The sequence below is a fragment of the Drosophila ficusphila genome, unplaced genomic scaffold (assembly GCF_018152265.1).
Source record: "Drosophila ficusphila isolate 14025-0441.05 unplaced genomic scaffold, ASM1815226v1 contig_286, whole genome shotgun sequence".
Lineage (NCBI taxonomy): Eukaryota > Metazoa > Arthropoda > Insecta > Diptera > Drosophilidae > Drosophila > Drosophila ficusphila.
Genome location: NW_025064189.1, coordinates 224,033 through 247,524, shown reverse-complemented (window position 1 = coordinate 247,524; position 23,492 = coordinate 224,033). Strand labels below are relative to the sequence as shown.

At 39.6% G+C, this 23,492-nt stretch overlaps 3 protein-coding genes and 1 long non-coding RNA gene across 4 annotated transcripts in view; 3 read left to right on the top strand and 1 right to left on the bottom strand.

Annotated features, from left to right (window-relative positions):
• The window catches only part of LOC108087484 (Ig-like and fibronectin type-III domain-containing protein 2), a 73,092-nt gene extending 65,806 nt beyond the window's left edge, over nt 1-7,286 (top strand). Inside the window, 8 exon segments of the mRNA XM_017184861.2 lie at nt 1,870-2,023; nt 2,107-2,242; nt 2,731-2,923; nt 3,010-3,256; nt 3,616-4,294; nt 5,060-5,373; nt 5,457-5,701; nt 6,311-7,286. Coding sequence (XP_017040350.2) covers nt 1,870-2,023; nt 2,107-2,242; nt 2,731-2,923; nt 3,010-3,256; nt 3,616-4,294; nt 5,060-5,373; nt 5,457-5,701; nt 6,311-6,745 — 2,403 coding nt within the window. The 3' untranslated portion in view covers nt 6,746-7,286.
• Nucleotides 7,287-9,940: 2,654 nt separating this feature from the next.
• On the top strand, nt 9,941-10,706 carry LOC108087436. The gene is made up of 2 exons (XR_001771175.1): nt 9,941-10,118; nt 10,369-10,706. It is a non-coding gene; the product is annotated as an uncharacterized LOC108087436 (long non-coding RNA).
• Nucleotides 10,707-12,533: 1,827 nt separating this feature from the next.
• On the top strand, nt 12,534-13,188 carry LOC108087404. The gene is made up of 3 exons (XM_017184744.1): nt 12,534-12,593; nt 12,653-12,970; nt 13,024-13,188. The coding sequence occupies exons 1-3, from the start codon at nt 12,534-12,536 to the stop codon at nt 13,186-13,188; spliced, it is 543 nt and encodes a 180-aa protein (XP_017040233.1).
• A 7,207-nt stretch (nt 13,189-20,395) lies between these two features.
• Nucleotides 20,396-21,003, bottom strand: LOC108087435. Its single transcript, XM_017184787.1, has 2 exons — nt 20,730-21,003; nt 20,396-20,654 (listed from the first exon to the last, which is right to left on the bottom strand). Exons 1-2 carry the CDS (start codon nt 20,942-20,944, stop codon nt 20,474-20,476), a joined length of 396 nt encoding a protein of 131 aa, XP_017040276.1. The 5' UTR covers nt 20,945-21,003; the 3' UTR covers nt 20,396-20,473.
• Between the last annotated feature and the right edge of the window lie 2,489 nt (nt 21,004-23,492).

Genomic DNA, 23,492 nt, shown 5'->3' with positions numbered 1-23,492 from the left:
GCTGCTGCTGCCACTCTGCTGATAAAAAACAAGTTAATGCCGCCACTGATGACTGCTGGCTGCTGGCTGCCCCCCAAAAACTGACTTTGCTTTAAAAACAAACACCACTCGGCCATAAAACGAAATAAATTACTTAACGCGCCGCATTTTTTCGCACTGGCCACGCAGCCAAAAATGCAATTAAAGGCCAAAAACCGCACCGCGACTGCGACATCTGCAAGAGATTAAAAAACGAAAGAGAGCGAAACAACACAGCGGCAACATCATCACAGCAGCAACATCATCCACAGCAGCAACATCATCACAACAGCAACATCATCACAGCAGCAACATCATCACAGCAGCAACATCGGGCATCCAAACGATTCCAGTGTGTAAATGATTGAGATGGGTTTGGAGATGGTAGGGTGTAAGAGGTTTAGGCTTTAAAGATTATCTTCAAATTTTCTTAAATAAAAAAATAAAATAAATTCATGAAAGACCATTAAAAGAATTTTAGTTCAATTTCATAGCTGAACTAATATTTGCGTTTGGGATAAGAAAATACTATTGGCTAAAGCCATAAAATCAGTTTTTTGAGAACTTGAAAACATTTGATTGTTAAGAAAAAAATGCAAAATCTTTTTAATAACATTGTTCCGCAAATGGTTTTATGCAAAAGGCAAACGTATTTTATTTTCGTGATAAGACTTTAAAACGAAATGACAAATAGTAAATGTTTACCTAAAACATTTGCAACTAATATCAGTCCCCAAAAAACTGGGAAAATAAATATATTTAAATTGTGAAACGTCAATATGAAAATAATCCATCTGCATTTCATTCCGAAACTTTTATATTTAGATAGCATTGTTTGTTTCGTCCGTTTCGAGATTTTATAAACTTAATCCTAACCCATATGCCGCACAATTCCCACAGGGCAGCGTATCTGTCTGCCCCAAAAGCTGTAACACCAACAGATTACGCTAACGATTTTTAATGTGGATTTGCAGCAAGAGGGCGTTGAGTGGGGTCGATGGGGGGGCATTTGGGGGCAAAGCCCCATGCATAGACCAGCGGCCGAGATATAGCTGTCAATTTCGAGGATGGCTTTTGTAACAAAATAACGCCATACGGACAGGGCGGCCACGAAACTGGACCTGAATCGGAGATAGTGACAGGGACCAGCAGAAAAGCGATGAGTTGAATGACTGCGACAATGGCACACTGCGAGTGACTCTGGTGATGATGCAGCTGGTTGGATGATGATGACGGAGACGACAGGGAGTGGTGTCATTTGGCGGGCTAAATACCACAAATTGCGCTGCGTGGCGGCAATTACAAAAAGTACTAATCATGGCGACATGTCTTTCAGCGAAATCAAGCCAAACCACAGCCACGAGCAGACTGCAGCAGAATAGAATGAACCCTGGCAACCGGGAATGCTGACCAGTTTTTTTTATTCGCTTTAAGGGAACTTGAGTACCTTCAATAGGGGTTATTTAATTGGAAGTCAAAGGGTGTAGTATTCAGTTCAATCTTTTTTTGTGCATGGCAGAATTACTTTTAATTGACTTCAGCTTAAAAAGAAGCCTTTCAATTTTTAGAAATTGATCAAATATAATATTTATTAGAATAAAAGTTTTTATGAAAATATTATTCAAGTTTTGGTGGGCTTGTTGGTATTGGAAATTTAATATGTATATATAAGTGAATGCTGTGTCCAATTTGTATAAACCTTTATCTCTTTAAAAATCAGGGTATTCCCAATGCGACCCTTTCCTCCTTTTATTGTATTGCGATTTAACTTTATTCATGGCAATTTTCACACATTTTTTTCTCGTTCTCGTTAACGTCTCGTCTGGCATTCGCTTGCAATTATACACTTAGGAATTGACCACCAATGAGACGAGTATCGATTTGACGAGTTTGGATGCGAATGCCTTGTATCGAATTACGGTTGTGTCTCGTGGAAAATTTGGCACATCGCTGCCGGCATCGATGCTTTTGGTGAATACCACCAATCAGCAGCGGGTCGTCGATGGTGAGTTGGCCAACTGCACACCTAAATGCGTTGATTTAATTGTTGTGCGGTGCGCCGTGTGTGTGTGTTTTGTATTTTTGCAGATCGGGGAGACGGCGTGGCATGGGGAGCCCCCTCACCACCACATTCGCTGACGGTGGTCGCCCACAGCGCCACTTGGATGCAGCTCACTTGGCAGCCGCCCGAGTACGCCCATCCACACGAGAGGATTACCTACAGGTGAGTCAGCAGGGCCTCAGGCAGACACCACAAACATGTTTGAAAACATTTCTATAAAAAATGTAAAAAAAAGTGCTTATGAGACAAAATGTTTTGTAAATGAACAAAATGATTAAAATGTTGTAGTAATTATTTTTTTTCTACTAATAATTTTGTAGGTGAATATATTTTTGTTTTACTTTTAAAATCGAAATGGCATCGAAATATATTTTTAAATTAAGACGAAACATGTAAAAATATAATACATTAGTTTACATTGCAAAGAATACTATTTTTATTCAAAGTTCAACGTATTAGTTTTACTTTTTCTTTATATCTTTGAATGACCTTTTAAGTCTAAAAATAATCGCTAGTAGTTCCCATTCCTATAAAGTACTTATACTTAATTTGGCCTCGGCATTCAAGTATATTTTAAAGGACCAATTTGTACACCAATTTTCGTGCTGCGTCTAAAACTGTATTATGCCCATGTTTTTCTCCCCCTGCAGAGTGTACCACAAAGCCATGAGGGCCGAGCAATTCATAAAGATTGAAACGAAGCTGGCCTGGCTGCGGATGAACAACCTGAAGCCGAGCTCGCAGCATGTGCTCTACGTGGAGGCGGTGGGCGAGAGGGGCGACTCCCTGCCCTCCGAGACGCTGGTGGCCTGGACGGATCCTGCCCTGCCCGCCTTTGTGGATGTGAGTGCTCCCAGACGCAGCAGCAGCAGTAGCAGCAGCATCAGCGTATTTATTTTCGGCATAACCGAGGTGTACTCCATTTGCAGCCCCCCACTGTGCATCCGGCGGACAACATTCCGGAGGGCGGTTCCATGACCATCCTCTGTCTGGCCTTGGGCAACCCCGCGCCCACCATCTCGCTCTACGTGGGTGGACATCTGGTGCGGCAGGACACCTCACGGCACATGGTCACGGTCATTCACAACGTGTCCGCCGACATGGAGCACGTCTCCTGCTACGCGGACAACGGCTACGGAGTGCCCATGCAGGCCACCAGGAGGGTTAACATATGCTGTGAGTAACGCAATTCGGGTTAACTCGCTTAGCTGCCTCAGAGTGTCAAGACATGCTTCCTCGGAGTAAAAAAAATATGCAAGAACCTTAAAGAAAATTTAAAAGGAAATAAAATTGAGATAGTAAATTTTTTCTTTTTCTTTAACTTTTTAAAGAAAAGGAAATGTAAATGTGTGAAAATGCGTTTAATCTTTAAAGACGTTGTATAAAATGTCTATAAAAGCGTAAAGTAATAAATTAGAAAGAAATGTAAAAAGTAATATAAGTCTTTTAAGGGGAAACCCATATTCTTTTTATGAGCAGCTAAGTGGATTTTTAATCAACAAGAACAATTGAATTTTATATATTTGCATCCACAGATCCACCCAAAATTCAGGCAGCTGGCATAACCGTGGCCAATATCGGCGATGAGATCGAATTGCGGTGTACTGTTGATTCAAAACCAGCGCCGAAGACGATTTTCTGGAGGGAAAAGGATGGAAGGGTGCCCGTCATAAATGGCGGCAACTACTTTATATCCGTCAAAGCCAATGAATCACGTCCCTCGATTTATACGATGTCGTTAAGGATCAGCAAGCTGCAGGCCAACGATGTCGGAGATTACTTCTGCCATGCGGATAATCCGTTTGGAGCCACCACCACGCCGGTTTCGGTGCGTATACGCAATACGCCGGCGCTCAATCACAACGTATCGCAATGTTGTGCGGAGCAGAATGTTACCATGGGATGTCGCAGTGCCTGCAGCTATTATGTGGACTTCGATGCCATTGCGGATCGTCCAGAGTGCATTGTGGACTTTGACAAGCTGATGAGATGTGCCGCCGATGGATCGGATCACAGATCCTGTTGTGCAGACGAACACGTTCCCCGGAAGTGCTTGAATTGGTGTCGCGGTGAATCTGTGCGATCCAAGGAGATTTGCAGCTTGCAGTATTCCAGAACCATTGTGGGTTGCTTCGAGAAAAATCGCGATCGATTGCCAGGACCTCCCGAGAATATTGTGGTCAGCGTGGTGTCCGATAGTGAAGTGAATATAAGGTAAGTCCTTGGGTAAACAAATTGTTGTTAAATATGTAGTTTCTTTTGGGAAAGAATATTATACCCTTTGCTACTTTCCGAATTTTAACAAATTTTATGCAGCACATGGTTAAAAAAAGGAAAGCTGTTAAACGAAGTAAAAGAATATTCCTGGATGATTTTGTACTAACAAAAAGTAAATTATAGAAAACCTATGAAACCTTTAAGCTTACCTAAGATTATTCACAGCATCTCACCTTTGCTTAAATTGCGTCAGATCTATTTTGGTCGAGTGTCGTACCTAAACAAAGTTTAACCGAGCAGAAGCCATTTGGCTTTAAGCCCCCAAACTATTTGGGACACGTTCCAACCCCCGGCTAAGCTCTTAAACACTTTTGTCCGAAGCGGAAGTGGACTCATCCATTTAGCGCTCCGAACCCAATACATTCATTATCCTTCTCTCCGCCACACATCCTCTCATGTGGCTCCGTGGGATTGTGTCCGTCTGTGTGTGAGTGTGTGAGAGATGGTTTGTGTGTGAGAGGGCTGGCCCACTAATAGACCGCAAATCCATTAAAGCTGAGATTTTTTATCTCACTTTAATACACTCGGTCAACGTCAAAGGTTGATGAGGGGCTTCCAACTAGGAAGTTTTTTCGAACCTTTTGATCCTGCTGCCGCATTAAATTTATTAAAATTCCAGACAAGTTGTGCGCCTGCAACAATATTACCGGGCGAGCACTCATAATGCGGCGCCGTCGCTCTATGAAAACTATTTCATTACAGATGGGATGCGCCGACAAAGAATCCAAATGCCGTTGACGGCTATAGAATATTTTACCAAGAGGCCGCCGTACTGCCGCCAACGTCGAGCTCAAACTCCGGCTCTCCAGCCTCGGATCCCAGTTCCTCGGTGGAGAACTCCGGCATGGATACCCTGGCCGCCATGAATAATGCAACAAGTATGGGCGGCGGCAGCAACAACGCAATGGCTGCCCTCGAGATACGACGCATCGACGTAAAGGACACAACAATAAGCATTAATGGCCTCAAGAAGGATGTGCTCTACGAGCTGGTGGTGAAGGCTGGTAATAGCTACGGTGAGTTGCTCTTCCCAAAAGGAAGCGGCTAAAGGAGTTCTCCTTTTCGTCGGGGTTTTTAATTTGCCCGGCTTGTCTTGCAGGTGCCAGCGTGCTCACAGATCCGATTAGGTTCACGCTCGGCGAGCACCATGTGACCTCGGCCACCAGCAGCTACTCGAGTGCCGTGGGCACCATCAGTGGCATTGTGGCCAGCATTTTGGCCATTCTCCTGGCTGCAGCCGCCATTGTGTTCTACCGCCGGCAGCGCTCCAGCTACGGAAAGTCGGCCAACGGAAATGTGGCATTCGAGAATCCCACCTACACCAGAGGGCTCGAACAGGTGCAGGTGTGTACGGCGATCGATTGCCATTTTTTCCATCATCCTGTTTTATTAAGAGGGTACCTGGATAGGTCTCTGGGTGTATAAGCTATTAATCGTTGGTGTTGTTACGTTTGTCCGATTGGAAAGATAATTTTATCTAAAAATCTTAACCGATAAATAAGTTGCATTTTCAAGAATCTATTAAAAACTTTGTCACTTAAAAATTCTTTAAAATATTTACCAAATTCTTTCAGTAGTTTAATTCAATAACGAACTAACGAAAGCTGAAATAAAACTCGAAAGGCTTAAAACCATTTTCTCTGAACTTGAAGCTTTGGTTAGAAGCGCAAACTTCTCAAACTTAGCTACTTTTTAATCTGTTCAGAATTAATGGATAGCAGCTTGTCGGCTCAGTCGACTGTTTTCCCGCACCTGTTTCGCTTGTGTGTTAGCCGTGTTAGCAAAAGTTTGTTTAGTGACATGATAGCTGTATGTTTTTGTGTATTTTGTCGTAGGCGTGTATTTACCTATATTTTTATGTTATAACTGTCAATGTGTTCTTCTCCCCCCCTTCCAACGTCCGTCTAACCCACACATCGACACGCGGACATAAACGTATATGAACGGCAATAGCTACCCACTGTCACATCGGCCATCACGACGCAGAATGGCAACCACCATGGGATGAGCAGTAGCAACAACAACAGCAACAGCAACGGTGGCAACAGTCACAGTCATGGTCGTAATGGCATTGCCGCCACAATGACGACATCCACAACGACAACGGCGCCGACGGCAGCGGCATCGGCCACCTCGGCAGGTGTCACACTCACGGGGAACAACCGGCAGCACCACCAACAGCAGCAGCAGCAGCAACACCACCAGCAGCAGCAGCAACATCAGCAGCAGCAGCAGCAACAGCAGCAGCAACACAAGAGTGCGGCAGATGCGGCGCATCATTTCCACAACCCGCTCAGCAATACGCAGTGCAATGAAGTAAATCCCACAATTTATGAGGAGCTCAAACTTGGCCAAGAAGGTGCTGGATTTAAGAAACTTGTGCCATAAACGAAGCACAATAACAATAACAACCACAGAGACAGACAGCACATGACAACAACAACAAAAACCATGAACGAAAACAAACCAAGTATAGCTAGCGAACTTATATATATAGATATATATATATACTATATATATAGAAATATATACGCTAAATGTAGACATAGGCCGTGTAAACAGCGCGAAGCGCAACCTCAAACAACTACACTTACACACACACACACACCAAGAAACACACAAACAAAACACAGACATTGACATAGCACACAAACAGACATACACGCACACGTAGACAGTGTGTACTGTGACATCTTTACAGAATGCATTGCGAGAAAAAACGTTGGGTAACATAAATTTTTGCTTGCAAAAATCTTTTGGGTAGCGTGTAATAAGTAATAAATTTTTAGTATGTAACTGTGATTCAACCAGAAAAAGACAAAAACATAACGAAACGAAAACAATGTAAAATAATTAACTAATTGGTAATGAAAGTAAGCAAAACTGAAAACTGATTGAGAAAAAAATACCAATGATTAGTAAAAATCTATATATGCTAAATGTGTTTTCATCTTGGCTTGAGTTGGGGCTAAAATGCTTTCAATATTTTTGAAGTAATGGTTAACCTTATATTTCCGTAATTGTTGTAGATTTCTTTACATTAGTGCTTTGATTCTATTTTCAAACCTCCTTTGGTTTCATAAACAATTGGTAAACTTTATAAATTAAGTTTAATTTGAGAGATAAAATATTTTTCTTTTAATTAAATTTTAACTTTTTTTTTATTAGATTAGATAATTTAACTTTTTTTGAAGAGCTGATTATTATTTTCTGAGCAAAGTATTCATTATCTTGCATTCTGTTAGCTTGATTTCTTCAAGTGTATGTAAACAGCGGTAGAGTACAATATTAAAAGATGCCTGTGTGCTCTCCCTCCTCTCTGAACCTCAATCTTCGCCACCCCCTCCGCCGCATCTGCCCCATGTTTACGCCTTTCTCAGTGCCTCTCATTTTGATGAGGATGAAGATGGAAGCTCCGCTCGCCTCGTGCCGTCAGATGTTTGCTCGTGTAATGTTGCATACGTTATGGCGACTAGTACACATACACTGGTACCTCTTCAAACACACGCACACACTGACGTTATTAGCAAAAGGACGCATCCGATGGAGCAGAAAACAGCCAGCGATATGCGCACAAAGTTTAACTTTCATATGTAAATTCCTTTTTATTACGAGTACAATATCCGAGAGAGATAGAGACGCGCCTGATGGAGGAGTTTTGCTGCCGCTCGACATGATACACTCATAATCCGTTATGATCTGATACTGATACGGATGATGCCATCATAGCGACAGCCTGTGCCACCAGAGATTATTATAATTTAGTTACCAGCGCGGCTCCTGCGACGACACTTGTGCGCCATTCTTTATGCAAAATAAGCAAACGAGATGCCGGAAAGTGAAATCTGGCAGATTTTTCGTATGATTGAAGAAGAGCGTGTAAACAGCGATAGAGTAAACTTCATAAATGTCAAACAACGGAAGGCTTAAAATGTTTGGCATTATGGAATATAAGCGGCCTCTTATCCCTTCAGTTGCCACACAGAGAAAAAAATCAGATAATAATTTGCAGAATAATTAGTTGCTAAAAGAATAAGATAATCAATCGAACCGTAAACTATAAACTTACTGAATAATTTGGCACTTTGGATTAAAACTTAATTATACAATTTTAAAATAATATTTTAACTGAAGAAATTTCCAAATTTGAAAACGGAATAATAATAATAACTGGTGTGCTATATGCTTGTTTTATAATTAAATAACTTAATTTAAGATTATATTCTTTTATTGTTAGTATGAGTTCAGTGAGTTATGTCACCAAATTTTTTTGTGAAATTTTTTGTACTTATTTTAAAAGATTACTACGTTTTTGTTTTTCTCTGTGTGGCCATCCTTTGCCTTTCAAATTCCACTTTAATAAGTAAGCAGGAGCCGAGAGTTCAGTCGACCTCATCAAAATGTTGCAACAGCTCTTGAGCAACTTCCGTTTTTTGATCTGCTGATGGTTTGCTAAAAACGCTGCCAGAGTGCAATGGCTCTGAATAAACGGCGCCTGAATTATGCAACACGTTTAAGTGCCTGCATTCTTTGTGCCCAAACACACACACTCACACACAAGTTTACCGAAACCCCAGATTCTTTTGTGCATTTTTGTTTACTCTACTGCAGCAGGGTCGAATGCCTGGTTGCTGCTGTAGATGCTGATAAAACTGTTGACAGTCGCCAGATAAAACTGAAAATTTACAAGTAAATGATATTGTCTGGCGACCAGCTGCCCACTTTGTGGCTGATTGCACTTTACCTCAGAAGGGGAGTGTCCTCCTCTAAGGGAAACACCTGCATAGCTATAATGAGTTTTTCGCTGTTCTGCAACTTTGTGTTATCCATAATTTATAAAAATATATTGACAAATATAGTTGCTGATGAAAAAGTTAAATTATGAAGTCAAAGGAAAGTTAAAAAGGGAATACAAATGATGACTAACCTAACAAAGTATTCTTTTATTGCTGTGCTATTAAATAATTAGAATATATCTAACAATAGAATTTTTTAACACTATATTTCTGAATGAGATAAAAACTTACCCACTTTAGCACTTTCAAAGCCTCTTAAAATGTTTAGTCTCGTAGTTTTTGGTAAACTAAATGGAATCTATTTTATTTTCAAATACCAATATCAATTGTTTATTTCCAGTTACTTCACATGCTCTCAATATTGGTTGTCAGGCAATAACTTCAAATAGATATGACATAATAGATTTAGATAGGAAAGCTATTTTAAAATTTAGATCCATTCGAGAGTCACAAATGAAATGAAGGCAATGCCAATGCCAATGGATGGGGACATAAAAGCCAATTTCACAGTATGCCATGTGATTTATTGAGACAGAGAGCTCACCTCCTCTCGGGTTCTCGACCGCTCGGATTCCCTCATCTCCTATGTAGAGCGGCAGCTTTTATTTATCGCTAAACTAATAAATCTTGGCATAAAAATGGAAAATATTGTATACGCCATGTTGTGCCGAGTCCTGAATCGACGGCTAGGAAAAAAAATAGAGACCATAGTCGTAGCAAAAACTCATAAGTGGCAGTGGTTTAAGCACTGGCCACAAAAAAGCTTATTCACATATAAATTTCATATTAAATAATGGTTTAATGATTTTATTTGTTTATTTGTTTCCGGCATCCAAACAATTAACTCTAACGAACTGCAAACTACACAAAATGCAAACAACAACAAAAAAATAAACAAAAACTCAAACGAAAACAATAATGATCATAAAAAATTCACAGACACGCTGCGTGTCAAAGTACAATGGGTGAGTGCCTACGATATTAATTTTTTAATGTCCTTGTCCTACAAAATTTTTATTGGCGATTGTTTCCTTTTTCGCCTTTATTCTCCGCTCGTTTTCTTTACGATTATTACTCGATGGTGGCCTGGATAGAAATATATTTTATGAATTTTAACAGCTTCCGAGGCAATCACAAATCAGTTTTCTTACACTTAATTTTTTTTTTTTTTTGCATATTTTCACTGGCTACTTATTGGGGTCGTGCGATGCGAAGGCCTTCGAGTTTTAATTGCCACAGCGTGGACAGGAACGTTGTCGCCATCGTCCTGCCACAGGAATTATGTAGAATTCGGCGACAGGAGCAGCAGCACAAAATTTGGGTTTAATGGCATTGCGTGAGTTTAGCGCATTAGGAAGAAAATGCTGAACAGGGAAGAGCAGATCGCACACGTAAGTAATGCTCTAAAGTCATACTTATATTTATGTCTGCCCGTTTGTTCAGCGTTTTTTTACACAACACAAACACTATGATACTTGTAATAACAATTAACAATTAACTTTTTATGGGCTCATGCATGTTGTTGGACATATAATAAATGTTTGTTAATTCCACCTATCGATTGTGTTATTTTTTATCCCACACCCTGCATGCTAATTATATAATTTACAGGAGCATATGGCTTCCGTTAATATTGTTGTAAATATGAGGCATTAATATAAATAAATGTGGCAGCCGGTGGGTGGCCACTGCTTTAAATCACAAAAGCTTATATCTGAGTTAATATATAAAGCGATGGGGCGGCGATTGCGGTAAGTATGCCCCATCATACAATACAATCTTGTTGATTTTATTGCCTGAGCCTCAGTAATTCCCAGCTCATGTGTGAGAGTGTGTGGGCTCAAAGGACGCTTCACTTGGCCGGCGTTATGTTAATTGAGCCTGATTGACCCGTTCGAGTATCTGATGGAAACGTAAATCCGCATTGTTCTGAAATGAATGTGGAAAATGACCAAGATTGCAGAATGGCCATATTACCTGTTATCTACCACCTATAGACTGCTTTTGAAATTTATTCTATATATTTAGAAGCAGCTAATTATGAATATGAAGTTTTAAAGCAAGAAGTTTAAAGCAACGCATTCGATTTAGAAGGTACAATAACCTATGTACCGCATCAATTTATTTCATTGATTTCCAAACAAACGTTTATCATTTCCATTCGCAGAACGTATTGCATATTTGCAAAACGTATTATTCCTGCTATTTGCATAAGCACTCCATAATAAAAGCTAACAGCCGAGAATTTTCAGAGAATTCCTTAAGCAATTAAGAGCTGCCGAAGAAATTCCTTAATTTAATGAAGACATTTTGGCACACCATCCGAGCAACAACAGATGGCCAGGCCAGGAGCATTTAAGCTCAACCACCTAATGAAAGACATCTGGCTGGTGACCACAAATGGCCTGGCCCCAAGATGCATTAACCAAGGATGTGCTGAGGCATTTCCAAGTGAACGCCACGCGGCGTATGCGTAATGTTACACTCAACAGTCGGCAGAGAACATCTGCCTTTTACCCTTTTGGCAGTAAGATGTGTCAAAAGACAGAACAAGAACCGCAGGTGCGGTCTTCCTGGCTCTCTGGGTTTTGTATGTTTGTATTCTTTTTTTTTTGGAGGGGATGGAAAAGTGGGTGGTGGAGGTGGCGGCTCAAGCGCTTTTGCATACTGTAACTGTACGAGTAACAACATGCACACGGGGGCAAACATTTTTGTAAACACAGTTTACAGTGCGGTTAACAAATATTCATGGCGCACATGGCGTATGAGTGTTGCCCTCGTGGCACTTGATAAAACGCGAACACTTTGGTCCACGGGGAGATGGTTCGCGGCGGCAAACAGCAAAAAGCCAACAGAGAGTTGCAGGAGGGGGAATTGGGGGAGATGACTGGGCGTTGGGACAAACAAAATATAAAGGAAAGCTTGAAACACTTCATTATACTTTCTAATTTCCCCTTTATCGCTGCTGGCTTGCATCTTTCGGTCCCATTTATGAACGTTTTTGGTGAAAGAGGTAAACGTATTTTATCTCAATTGCTCGTTATTACTACACCAAAGAAATTACTTCAAAATTATTAAAGTTAAAAGCATTTAATACCCTCGCCAGTTCATAAAAATGTGAAAAAAATTCGACCCAAAAATCGAGTACGCACAATGGCCTTCCGAAGAGTAGAAATACATTTTAATTAGCTAATGTTGATTTCATCAAAAAGATATGTTAAACTATGGATTAAATATCAAACAAGTTAGTTATTCGAAATAATTAAATATTAATCGCGTAGCAAAATTACAAGGTAATTTAGTGCTTCTTTCATGCGGAAATTAATTTAATCACCAGACAGGTGAGTTCATAGTTTTCAAAAACTATCAGTAGAGGAGCAATGTGGTCAAAATATGGTTTTATCTTTGGGGCAGTTCTCGCCTTTAATTTTGCAGTGGATGTGAGTGAACAGAACATAAAGTGATTGGCTTGTGACTTGAAATGTGTTAATCGTTACAGGATGCTGTTGTTTTCAGGTTTTCGAATTTTCAGTGCAAGAGTTACAACGAATCGTGGGTCGTTTTCAACTATTACCGTCTGAAGGCCGTCAGCCGTGATAAGGTTCTGCTCAATATGAATGGAACTGTTATGTATCCAGCTTACGACATTCAACTTCACGTAAAAGTCTATAAAAAGGCCAATGGTTTCAAGCCGTGGTTACTGGAGTCCACTATTGACGTGTGCAGGTACTTAAAGAGGCGCTATGATCCATTCATAAGCATCCTCTACAAATTCTTAAAAGAATTCTCGAACCTGAACCACACCTGTCCGTATGTGGTAAGTATAACGAATTTATTAACATTAATTTGACATTAATATCCACATCACAGGGTCACCAAGTCGTCAAAGACTTTTATCCAAAGCCGGAGTTACTAATTCTGCCCATTCCATCTGGAGAGTATTTACTGACGGGTCGCTGGTATTTCGATAAGAAACTCATAGCCGATACAAATCTCAGTTTTATTTATTTGGAAGATCTTCTAAAAAGAACATAGAAACGCTTAATTATGCCTTCTGATCGAGAATATATATACTTCACAGCAAACTTCTGAGTGAAATTGTAATACCCTTTGCAAGAGTATAAAGAGATTTTGGAATTGTTAAGTAAGTTTAAGTGAGTTTTTAACTCGCAAAAAGCGTTTTATTTACCTTTATTCTCATCGTTCAAGTGAGATATGTAAATGATATGCGTTTTATCGCACCCATTAAGTTGTTTATATATTACTATGAACCTATAAAGCCAGTAACGTCGACACAAAAGAGATACCAAATGAATCAACGTACCTTGACCAAAAATCTCTAAAGCCGGGGCCACACAATGCCAGCCGAAATTAATTGCACAAGTGTGAATGTTGTGAAATTACGGAGAATTGTTAAACTTGCTTAAGCCCGGTAATGAGATATCATTCCGATGTCATGGCCAGGACTCTTTCTGGCCGGATATAAGCCGCCATACAGAAAGGACAGGGTTGAAATGCTTAAGCACGAGTGGAGCTTAACGCATTTTTACAACACTCATACATACATACATACGTACACTCGCACTCAAACACACACAGAACGAAGGCCAGAATGTTCAGGCAGACAGTGAAAAATATGACACCCTATTTCCGTTTCCCGTACGCTGACAATAATGGCAGACAATATGGCGCAGCTTACGCTCAAAAGTGATTGCCACACCAGCCGACAGCTAACCAAAGTTTCGTTGAATGCAAAAACAAAAAACCGCTCTCGCACACACACACACACACAGTCGCTTACACACACACACACATATAAAGCGGCAGAAAAGCTGGCAAAAGATTATATGTCTGGGATTTTTGGGGTAATTTAAGCGGCTTTTTGCCAGGAACCAAAAAGAAAATCCCGAAAAAAATTATGTGTATGTATATGTAAAGGCGCAGCCTAACCCTGTGCAAGTTTTAAATTAATTTTCATTAAATGTGGCGCACACGAAATTGTTTTAAAGTGATTATGGCCGTGGAAAATTATGCTCCTAATAGAGGAGCAGCGGGGATGGAAAATGGGAAATTCACGAGAGGATGGGGGCACCTAAAAGCAGGCCACGGCTGTTGACAATGATGGCACATTTAACGGTATTAGACAGGATGTCGCTGTGTGTGTGTGTGTGAGGATAGCTGGGGAAATAGAAAAAGAGGGACAGAGAGAATGAAAAAGAAGGGAGAGAGAGAGGAGGAGGAGAAGGGATGTAGACTGCCCCTGGTTTCACCCAATCAATATGCATTGCATTATTGTCATCCCTTTTTTAATAAATATCTTTTTAATTATGCATAAATTATAATTAACTACTCGGGGCTGCAGCTAGCGGTTGCAAGTGCCACATCGGCAGCAGTCGAATCGCAGTCGTTGCATAATAAATGCCTGGCGCACATAATTAGTGTTAATTATTGAATTAATGCACTCGCCATTGTAATTTCATATCCATGAGATGCACTCGGCCAGCCCTTTATCTCTATACTGTCGGCATATTTCAGTTTACTTTTTTAATTGCCCGTTATTAAAAATATCACATATTACACGTGAATATGTTTTAATTACGCCTTTAAGTGATTTACATTGATATTTTGCGAGCAACTGGAGCTCTCGAGTGCGCGTAAAAAATATCAAAGACTAATGAGCTGCACTTCGGGCTGAATGGGGAATGTACTTAATGAATTGATTATTCAGCCAAGTACTTTAATTGCGTTTATTATTGGTTAAGCATATGTACATTTTATGGTAAGAGCACAAGCAATGGAAGTTGAATTTTGCACACTTTCAAATGAATTTAAGCTAAGCTTAATACTTACTAATCATCTAACAAAATAGTATTTGTTCAGTGTGGTTAATGCAGTCAATAAAATGCCAAGGTAATGGTTTAGGAATCTCGAAATTTGAATGAAAAACAAAACCAAATTTATTTGTGCTTCCAACATGGACAAGATATTAAGATTAGAATTGGATATTTAACATATCTGTTTAGTTCAGGTTTAACGTTGGAAGATTTTTAGTACTTAAGTCAAGCAAACAGCTGAGAATTGTTTTATTTTATCAGATTAAATTTTGGTACTTACACGTTTTTGTTAAATTGAACATTAATAAAATAAATTACACAAAAAATGTAGGTAACAAATAGTCTTAGGCCTTAAAGGTTATATATGTAATTGGCTTGTCAAATAGACACCAAATTCTTTTAATGCCTGCCAAGACTTTAAATCTGTCCAATTAACGAATTGAATATCGATTTAAAATTTAACAATGCGCTTGTTGGGATGTGTAATTTTCCCGATTATCCATCCAGAATGTCAATTCCAATTTGATTCCTTTTGAAATTACCTGCTGGAGAAATATAATAACCCCAGCCATTAGAAGACAAACAAGTTCTCGAGCACCGCAATTGCCGGCGAACGGCTGTCTCGGTCTCGGCGTGTTTGTGTTGACTGCTGTCGCCCTCGCACAGCCAGGCAACCTTTCAACTTTATTTATTAAAAGTGCTTATTACTTTAACACTTGAGCGCGATTTAACACGATTTGCTCAAGTATTTTCGTACGACAACGAGGACACATTCCGGGGCTCTCGTTCGCCAAAGAGCAAGCGAGTGTCAAGGTATGTCTCTGTCTGGGCCAACTGACTGTCTGTCTGTCTGTCCGTCGTCCTGTCTCTGCTCGAGTGTCCTGTGCCGGCTCTTCGTCCTCGTCGTCGTCTCGCTCCCCCCAGGATCCTTGAGTATTTAGCTTACCTACCGAGCAGCGAAAGCAGTTTCATCTTTTTCATGTGCAGTGAGCAGCTCTGCCAAGGAAGCAGCTATATCATTTTTACTCTTTTACCAGTCGGACACTTAGAAAAATAAACTGAATTTTATTTAATAAATAAATAAAGTACATGAAAATATTCACACCTGCGGGACACACAAAAATTATACTACATTTAGTAAAAAGATACAGAATAAGAGTTGAATTGAAAAAACCTTTTCTTAACTCAAAAAATATTTAAGATTGAAGGAGAATTTGAATAAAAACTGAAGACGTTGGTAATTTAAAATCAAATTGTTTTGTAATAAATAGGTAAATCGTTATACTAAAGATATTAAGAAATAATAATTTGAATCGCAAAAATGTTTATTGAATTATAAATTCATATAAGATAAGTATCGTTTTAGTGATAGATATACAAAGACATTTTATGAGATAAAACTAAATAAATCAGATGAGCTTCTGTGATTTTTTTATCTGTACACCGACAGTTGTCCTTGGATGCTCGTTGTGTGTGAGGTGGGTCCTTGCTTGCTCTTCAACGCCTGACTGTTGGCTGTAGATCGACTTGACTGCCTCAGCTTCATCTTCAGCCCCCCGCCCCTTGAGGATGCCACGCCCCCTCTTCTGGCGTGCTATCATTGCCAGCATTTTGCTGGGGTTTGCCAGGGGTTTTTTCTGGGGTTCTGGGGCCTGCCCCTAATATTGCCCTTGACTGTTGTCAACATGTTCAGCGTATTTGTTGTTCGAGTTGTTCCTGTTTCTCCCAGTTTCGTTGTTCCTGTTGTTGTTGATGCTGCTGTTGCTGTTGTTGTTGTTGTTGTTGCTATTGCTGTTGACTTTAAGTGTGTTGATTTCATACAATTAACTTTTTGTCTGTTTGTTTTGTGCGACTTCTGCTGGCGTTGCTCGCTCTAATTTCCTGCTCCGTTTTCTGGGGGAATGCCGGGCGAGAGTCACTGACATCGTTTGACAGCCACGTGAGCTTTAACAAGCTGAAGCAAAAACGGCAAAACTGAAACCGACCGCAAACGTGGCGGATACGCAACGTGGATTGTTTTCTCTTTGTTTTTTTTTTTTTGGTTTTTGTTGTTTTTGCAGCAGAAGCAAGCTGGAAAATTTAATATTTATTTTTATGTTTTTGATTTAATTTTCCTCTTTTTTCAAGCTTTACGAGAGTGTGTGCGTGGCCATGAGGTTTCGCGTTGTTGCTGCTTTGGGGATTTATGAAAAATTTAGTTTTCCTTGTTATTTTTACTGCTTTGAGGTGATTTTTATTTTTATTCTCATCGCGGGACGCGCGTTAAGTTCCGCTTTTATATTTTTATTATTTCTCGTTCGCTTTTTACGGTTGGATGTGTGTGTGTGTTTATGTGAGTGAGAGTGTCTGTGTGAAATGTCATTTGTTTTAATTTGCCAGACGTACGTGAAGCGGATTATTTTAATTTATTGTGCACCTATACAGGCACTCGCCTTTTCATCCATTCCTCGAACGCATTAAAGTGTGACGTTTGAAAATCAACGCTTCAAGGTTAAATTAAAATTAGCATTTTGACCAGGCCCACAAATCTTCGCTAATTTATAGCATTTCCTTTTATATATTCGGGGCCATAAAAAGCAGATATATAAACTGGCGCCTGGTGATTAATGCGTCATAATTAGAATTGCGGGTCGGGTACATGCATAATTCCACGTGGCAACCCTATAAATCATGCCCCCGGTGAGTGTGTGCCGTAATCTAGCCACCAAATTCGGTGCTGTCTGTCAGAGACACTTAACTTTCGTGTTGGCAGCGCAGGTTCATCGCCAAAGTGTCGGCACACAGATACGTATGTCCACCCACACCAAAAACTCCGCCCACCTGTACCCTCTCAGCCAAAATAAATGCGTTATGCGTGCGCTTAAGTGCTCATTAATTTGGAATGTCAAACTATGTTGACTAACGCAAACGTTCCACGTTTAATCGTTTTGAAGAGGACCTCGTTGCGGTCTTGATGAGTTCCTGGCTGCCTCAATGCCGCATCCCTGTCAAATTGATTTAGAAGAGCCTCATAAAAGCAGCCCGGTCAACATTTAGGCCGGCAGGCACATACCCACACCCAAAAATTGAGGCCGACATCAGGTGGAGGATTTCACGTAGCAAGGCATTTTCAATTGAGATATTTGCAAATTCTGTTCCTGCTTAAACACAGACGAAAAAATCAAAAACTCTTTTAAAACTCGTTTGTGAAGATTTAAGTAGAAATTTTTTAAAATTAAAAAATGTGTAAAATGTTGTTTTAATTCCAATTTACACAAGTTGTTAGTGTTTATATTTACTACTTTATTAAGAAAATACAAAATATAACACTTCTTTATTAAAACAGTTCTCTAGTTCTCTAGAGTGTTACTACGATATTTTTTACTTATAATTTAAACTTAACACTTTATAGTGTCTGTTATTTTAAGAGTTTCTGAGACCTTTACTGTTTTTTTTCCAAGTGCTTGGAATTTTAATGATGGGCATTGTTGCCTCGTGATCTCCTGAGTAAAGTTCGAAAAAATCGGGTTGGCCTAAAAGGGATGCGGGCTGGCTGGTCAACATGCAACTGGAGGATGCCGACGTGCCTTCGTTGTGGTCAGTTGTTGCACGTTGCAGGGTCAGAAGTCATTCAGCCTCTATTAGGCTGCTAATTGAAATACCAGCACGAGGATTGGAGCAAACAGTCAAAAAGTTGCCGGAGTGCTCGACTTTCGATTGGCAAAGTAGAGTGAAAGATACGGAAGGAATTGGCAAAGGTAACTGAAAGTTAATTGATTAAATAGTATTGAGGTTAAAGACTCTCATTGTTTTTCACTCTTTAAATTAATGTTGCATAACCCCTTTGTTATTTTTTGATTGTTTGTTTATCTTTTTTTTGAAAATTTAAGCATGCGCTGAACGTGCTGGCAAACAAGTCTTTTTGTCATCAATATTTTTGTGACTGGCTTATATTTAAATATAAAAAGCATATTGTTTAAACAGTATTATTTGACATATGTTAATTTTTAAGTAGTGCGTGTTTATGATACGAGCAGAAAATATTCGCTTGTTAATCTTTGCTAAATTTTTAATGAGTATTGTTTCCATTTTTACATTAGTTATGAACATTGTTTTGGGCAGGATTCATGATAAAATAACAAAAATATGACTTCCTCCGCATATACAAATTGGATCACAGCTGCCATCAGCATAATTATCTCACGTTTATGACGCAAACCCATTGCTCGTCTGTTTTATTTTTAAGGGACTGTTTACGTGCTATACAGTTGGGATTCCATCATTAGGAATTAAGCAAAAGTCAGTGGCGGAAGCTAAGTACTTGTCAAGTGATGATGATGCCGGAGTTCTTTGCAAGGCCAAAAGTTTTTAGAGTATGCGGGTTATTCCCCAACTTCCCGACCCCGGCGACTCCATTCAACTTTGGTTCGCTTCGCTTTTTATTCTCCGTCTTCCTGCCGCTGCTGCTGTTGCTACTGCTACTGCTGCTGCTGCTGCTGCTACTGCCACTGCTGCATCCTTAAATATTTTCCCTTTAATTAAAATTTCAACAAGCCAGACTCCCTCCGAAAGAGACAGGAATTGTTGGGCAGAAAAAGAGAGAAAGGGAGATAGAGATAGAGAGGGGAGTAGCGCAGACATACCCGCATAAATTAACTTTTGCGTAGGTGACTGTGCGCACGGTTTTGTATGGGAGAGTTACCCGGGTCTTTGGAATACGGAATACGGAGCGTGGTAAGCTGGGCGTAAGTGCCTTATCTTAATACCCCGCCATATCTAGGGCCTAATGCATATAATAGGCCAGGCCTGCTATTTAAAGTCTAACAACCCTTTTTATATGCAAATTGTTGCGCCACACGTACATGCCCCAACGCCCCCTCACTTTTTTTTTGTGTTTTTCCTCCACCCTCCGGTTGACTCTCCCCATCCATCCCGGCAACTTGACATTTTTTTAGATACTCGACGGTGAACCCTCTGCCGCCCTTTTTAATTTCCCTCATTTAAACATTTTGTGAAAAGTCATATATATACTCGCATGGTTGGGTATGAGTTTTCCTTTGGTGGGCGCTGGTATGCGTGAGTTACGCTTCCAACTTTTAACACGGCTTCAGTTCACCAGGTGTATGCGAGTGTGTGTGTGTATTTGTGTGTGCGAGTGTGAGTGTATGAAAAACGTTAAAATAATTTGCAATTTAAATAGTTTTAATTAACTTTCACTAATTTGCTGTCGCTCAACTTGCACAAGTTGGCAAACTAATTTTAAAGTGATTTATTATTTAAACAGCTTGATGATTGGCAGTGCCCTCTCGGAAAATAGAGCCAAACCGCCAACGGCCTAATTAGCTGAAGGTGTAAGGGCTCTCCACACTTTGTGGCTCTTTGACAATGTAAAACTGGGTTAAATACGCCGCTGGCAGAAGTCCCAAAAAGAATATTTAGAACAGTTTATTGACCTAAATCAATTAAACAGCAGTTGGGATCATGTTAAAAAATAACAATGTTGGTCTTTAAGTAATTATAAGGCAATCGTCATAGGCCCAAAGAAATGTGGTCAAGCAACCGCCTGATCCATAAACAAACATATGGTTATAATTCCTGACCAGATAAAGTGTCAATAGCAGCATTATCAGAATTGTCAGCAAAAGTAATCCAGTGGCCACCTCTTCGCAGCCAAGGTTTTTGAAAAATCTAAAGTTTTAAAAAGGGAAAATATTTATTCAAATTTAATATTAAATATCCAAGTATTTTATATTATTTACTTACCGAAATCCTTTGACTTTGAATTCGCATTTTGGTTTAATGATTAGCTTATCGGAATGGCGATTTCTGGCCAACTGAACTGCTTGGCGGGCTCCATCGCCCATTTTTCGCTTGTAATTGGAGAAGATCTCGGTTACTGTATCCCGTGTTCTTTCCATTATAATCTGAACCCTTGCGGATTTCTTCATGTCACAGTCGTCAGTCAATAAAGGATCCATTATACTTAATTGGAGCTAAAGTTTCCAGCTGCCAATAAAATTACCAGCTTACAAATCAATTGACAGTTTTCTGACAACTTATTCAGGGCATTAAAAATTAAAATATTTACTATTATGAATGAGGATTTCAATAAATCAATTAAAAATCTTAGATGAAATGCATTTCATTACCAGTAATTAAATTTCGGTAATGGTTTGAGTTCATAGCTTTAAAGTCTTAAGCCATTTAAAGTCTGAGACGAATTAATAACATTATGCAAATTTTAGAACGTCACATAAATCAACGCATTGAAATCGCCATGCAATAAATGCGCACCCAAAAGGCAAATAATGGCAGAGTCATTAGATAAATTTATTTCGGATTCCACACAAACAGAGGCAAATTGAAAAAAAGACAGCGCCAAATGGCAACAACATCGGCTCAAAAAGATAAGGGGGAAATCGATAACAACGGGCAAATTGAAACCGAAAATTTACAGTAATCAGCATAATATAGCAAAACCGCCATTAAAATCATTATGTACCAAGTTTAATGCCTATTTATGGCTGATTTCAATTTAAGTAGCGAACCCCCCATCACTCCCTTCCCGCAAACAAAATAGGACTACACACAGAAATCCGGAAAACCTGCTGGCGTTAATTTCCAATAAAAAGCCGCTCTGCAAAAAGTAATTAACAACAAATTACGAAACCGTAGCAAACAACAACGGCCCAAATAACCGCCGCAACCAACACACTTAAAGCTAATTAAATTTTACGCTGATTCCCTTCACAAAAACCCCCTCTTGTAGTTCCATAACTGATTGTTGGCAATAACGACGACCACAGAAATTGGAGAGCCACAACATCTGGCATGAGTAAAGCCAAAATAATATATATGAAATATATTATATATAGGTACAATAAATAAAATAAAACTGATCAAAACTTTTGGCATTCATTTAAAAGGAGCTTTCTTTTCGGTCGCTCAATGAAATCAAATAAATTAAGCGCTGACCAGCAGCCAAACACAATTTGAAGCCACCTAATTGATTTGCCAATAAAATTCACAAAACTCCAGTGGCCACCGCAAAAAGGACTCTCCGCATGAAAAGGCGAGGCCACATAGCCTGTAATTTGTAACCGGCCAACTGCAAGAGCCAAAGTAATTGACGCCCCGCTCGCACACACACACACATACACACACGCCCAGGCGAACCCATACATATGTACATTAATTACCGCAAAGTAAAGGAAACTGAAAGGTGGAAGGTGGAAGGAGTGTGGTCCAATGCCAGCAAGGATATGACGACACTGACGGCTGGCCAAAAACCATTTGGGCCCGGCGAAGCGAAACTAATGTGCAGCGGCCAGTAGAAATGTCATTCGTGTGCAATTGTTGCCGCCGGTGTAATTTCCTTTTGCAATTCTTCTCGATTAAAGACACCGCATCTGAGCGAAATGGGAGACATCCTTCTTGTTAAATACATTCGCAAAAAATGTCGACTCCACTTTTTATGGTTTTATTATTTGTATAAAATCGATATATTTTTTGTTATGATCCAAAACGAGGAAAATAATATTGTGCAAATATTTTATTTAAAACTTATCAAATACCAACATTAAAAAAAATTCAATACGGATATAAACCTTTATATTCTTTTTAATTGCTTTAAAACATTTGTAATTTATTCATGTGCACGGATATGGATTAACATGAAAAAATGTACTATGGTACCTCATTTAAAAAATAAATTTAACTCTAGCCTTTGTAAGACATTCATTCAATTTTAATATATTTATTAGTGTTGCAGTATGTATTTTTAAGTATTTTTTAGGCTTACAATTATTGTAAGTAAAATCGATGCTTAAAAATGTGTACTGCTATGTTGATTGCTGGACTGATCTCATTAGCTTTTGAGTGCTCCACTTGAAAACGTATCAAAATGGCTGGAAAAAGGGAGCATTGCTTTGAAGCAACCGCCGTTGGTGCAATGCCGCGATGGCCTCCAAAGTTGACCATCCAGTCATTTGAAAGGGAGTGCCTCGATGGCGCCCTGCAGCGCGAGTTGCAATCATATTAAAAGCAGAGCCCCAGTGCAAAACATTTGATGCCAAAACAGCGCGAACATGTGGCCTGCAGAGTGTGGCAAGCGGCGCGAACCGGCGGAATGACTGCGATCTTCCGACCTAAACTAATCATGGCTGCCCATCAACTGCGCGGTGGCTGGAGAGAGAAAAAAAAATACCGGAAACCGTAACACTTCGCCCGCCATTTGCATTTCCCCAGGAAAATGGGGGAATATCGTGGGCAAGCGGCAGGCTGGCTCAAAGCGAATGCTGCCAAATGCTAATTTCCTGGCTGAAAACTTTTTGGTCATTTGCTTTATTAACGACAAAAAATGAAAAAGGAAACCAATCCTTAACCCATTTTAAGTGGAGCAGTAAAATAAACTTTTATTTTACTATTCGTTAGAACTATTAAGATATAATTGAATTTTAAAAGCCACTGAAATAACTAATTTGTAGAGAAATAATTTATTCACATACCATTTAAGCAAGTTTCTTT

Coding starts and splice junctions, on each gene's coding strand:
- LOC108087404 (XM_017184744.1), top strand. CDS start 12,534: ATGTGGTCAAAATATGGTTTTATCTTTGGGGCAGTTCTCGCCTTTAAT. Junction 12,594..12,652: donor CCTTTAATTTTGCAGTGGAT/GTGAGTGAACAG, acceptor TAATCGTTACAG/GATGCTGTTGTTTTCAGGTT. Junction 12,971..13,023: donor ACCACACCTGTCCGTATGTG/GTAAGTATAACG, acceptor TCCACATCACAG/GGTCACCAAGTCGTCAAAGA.
- LOC108087435 (XM_017184787.1), bottom strand. CDS start 20,944: ATGGATCCTTTATTGACTGACGACTGTGACATGAAGAAATCCGCAAGG. Junction 20,655..20,729: donor TTCAAAGTCAAAGGATTTCG/GTAAGTAAATAA, acceptor TTAAAACTTTAG/ATTTTTCAAAAACCTTGGCT.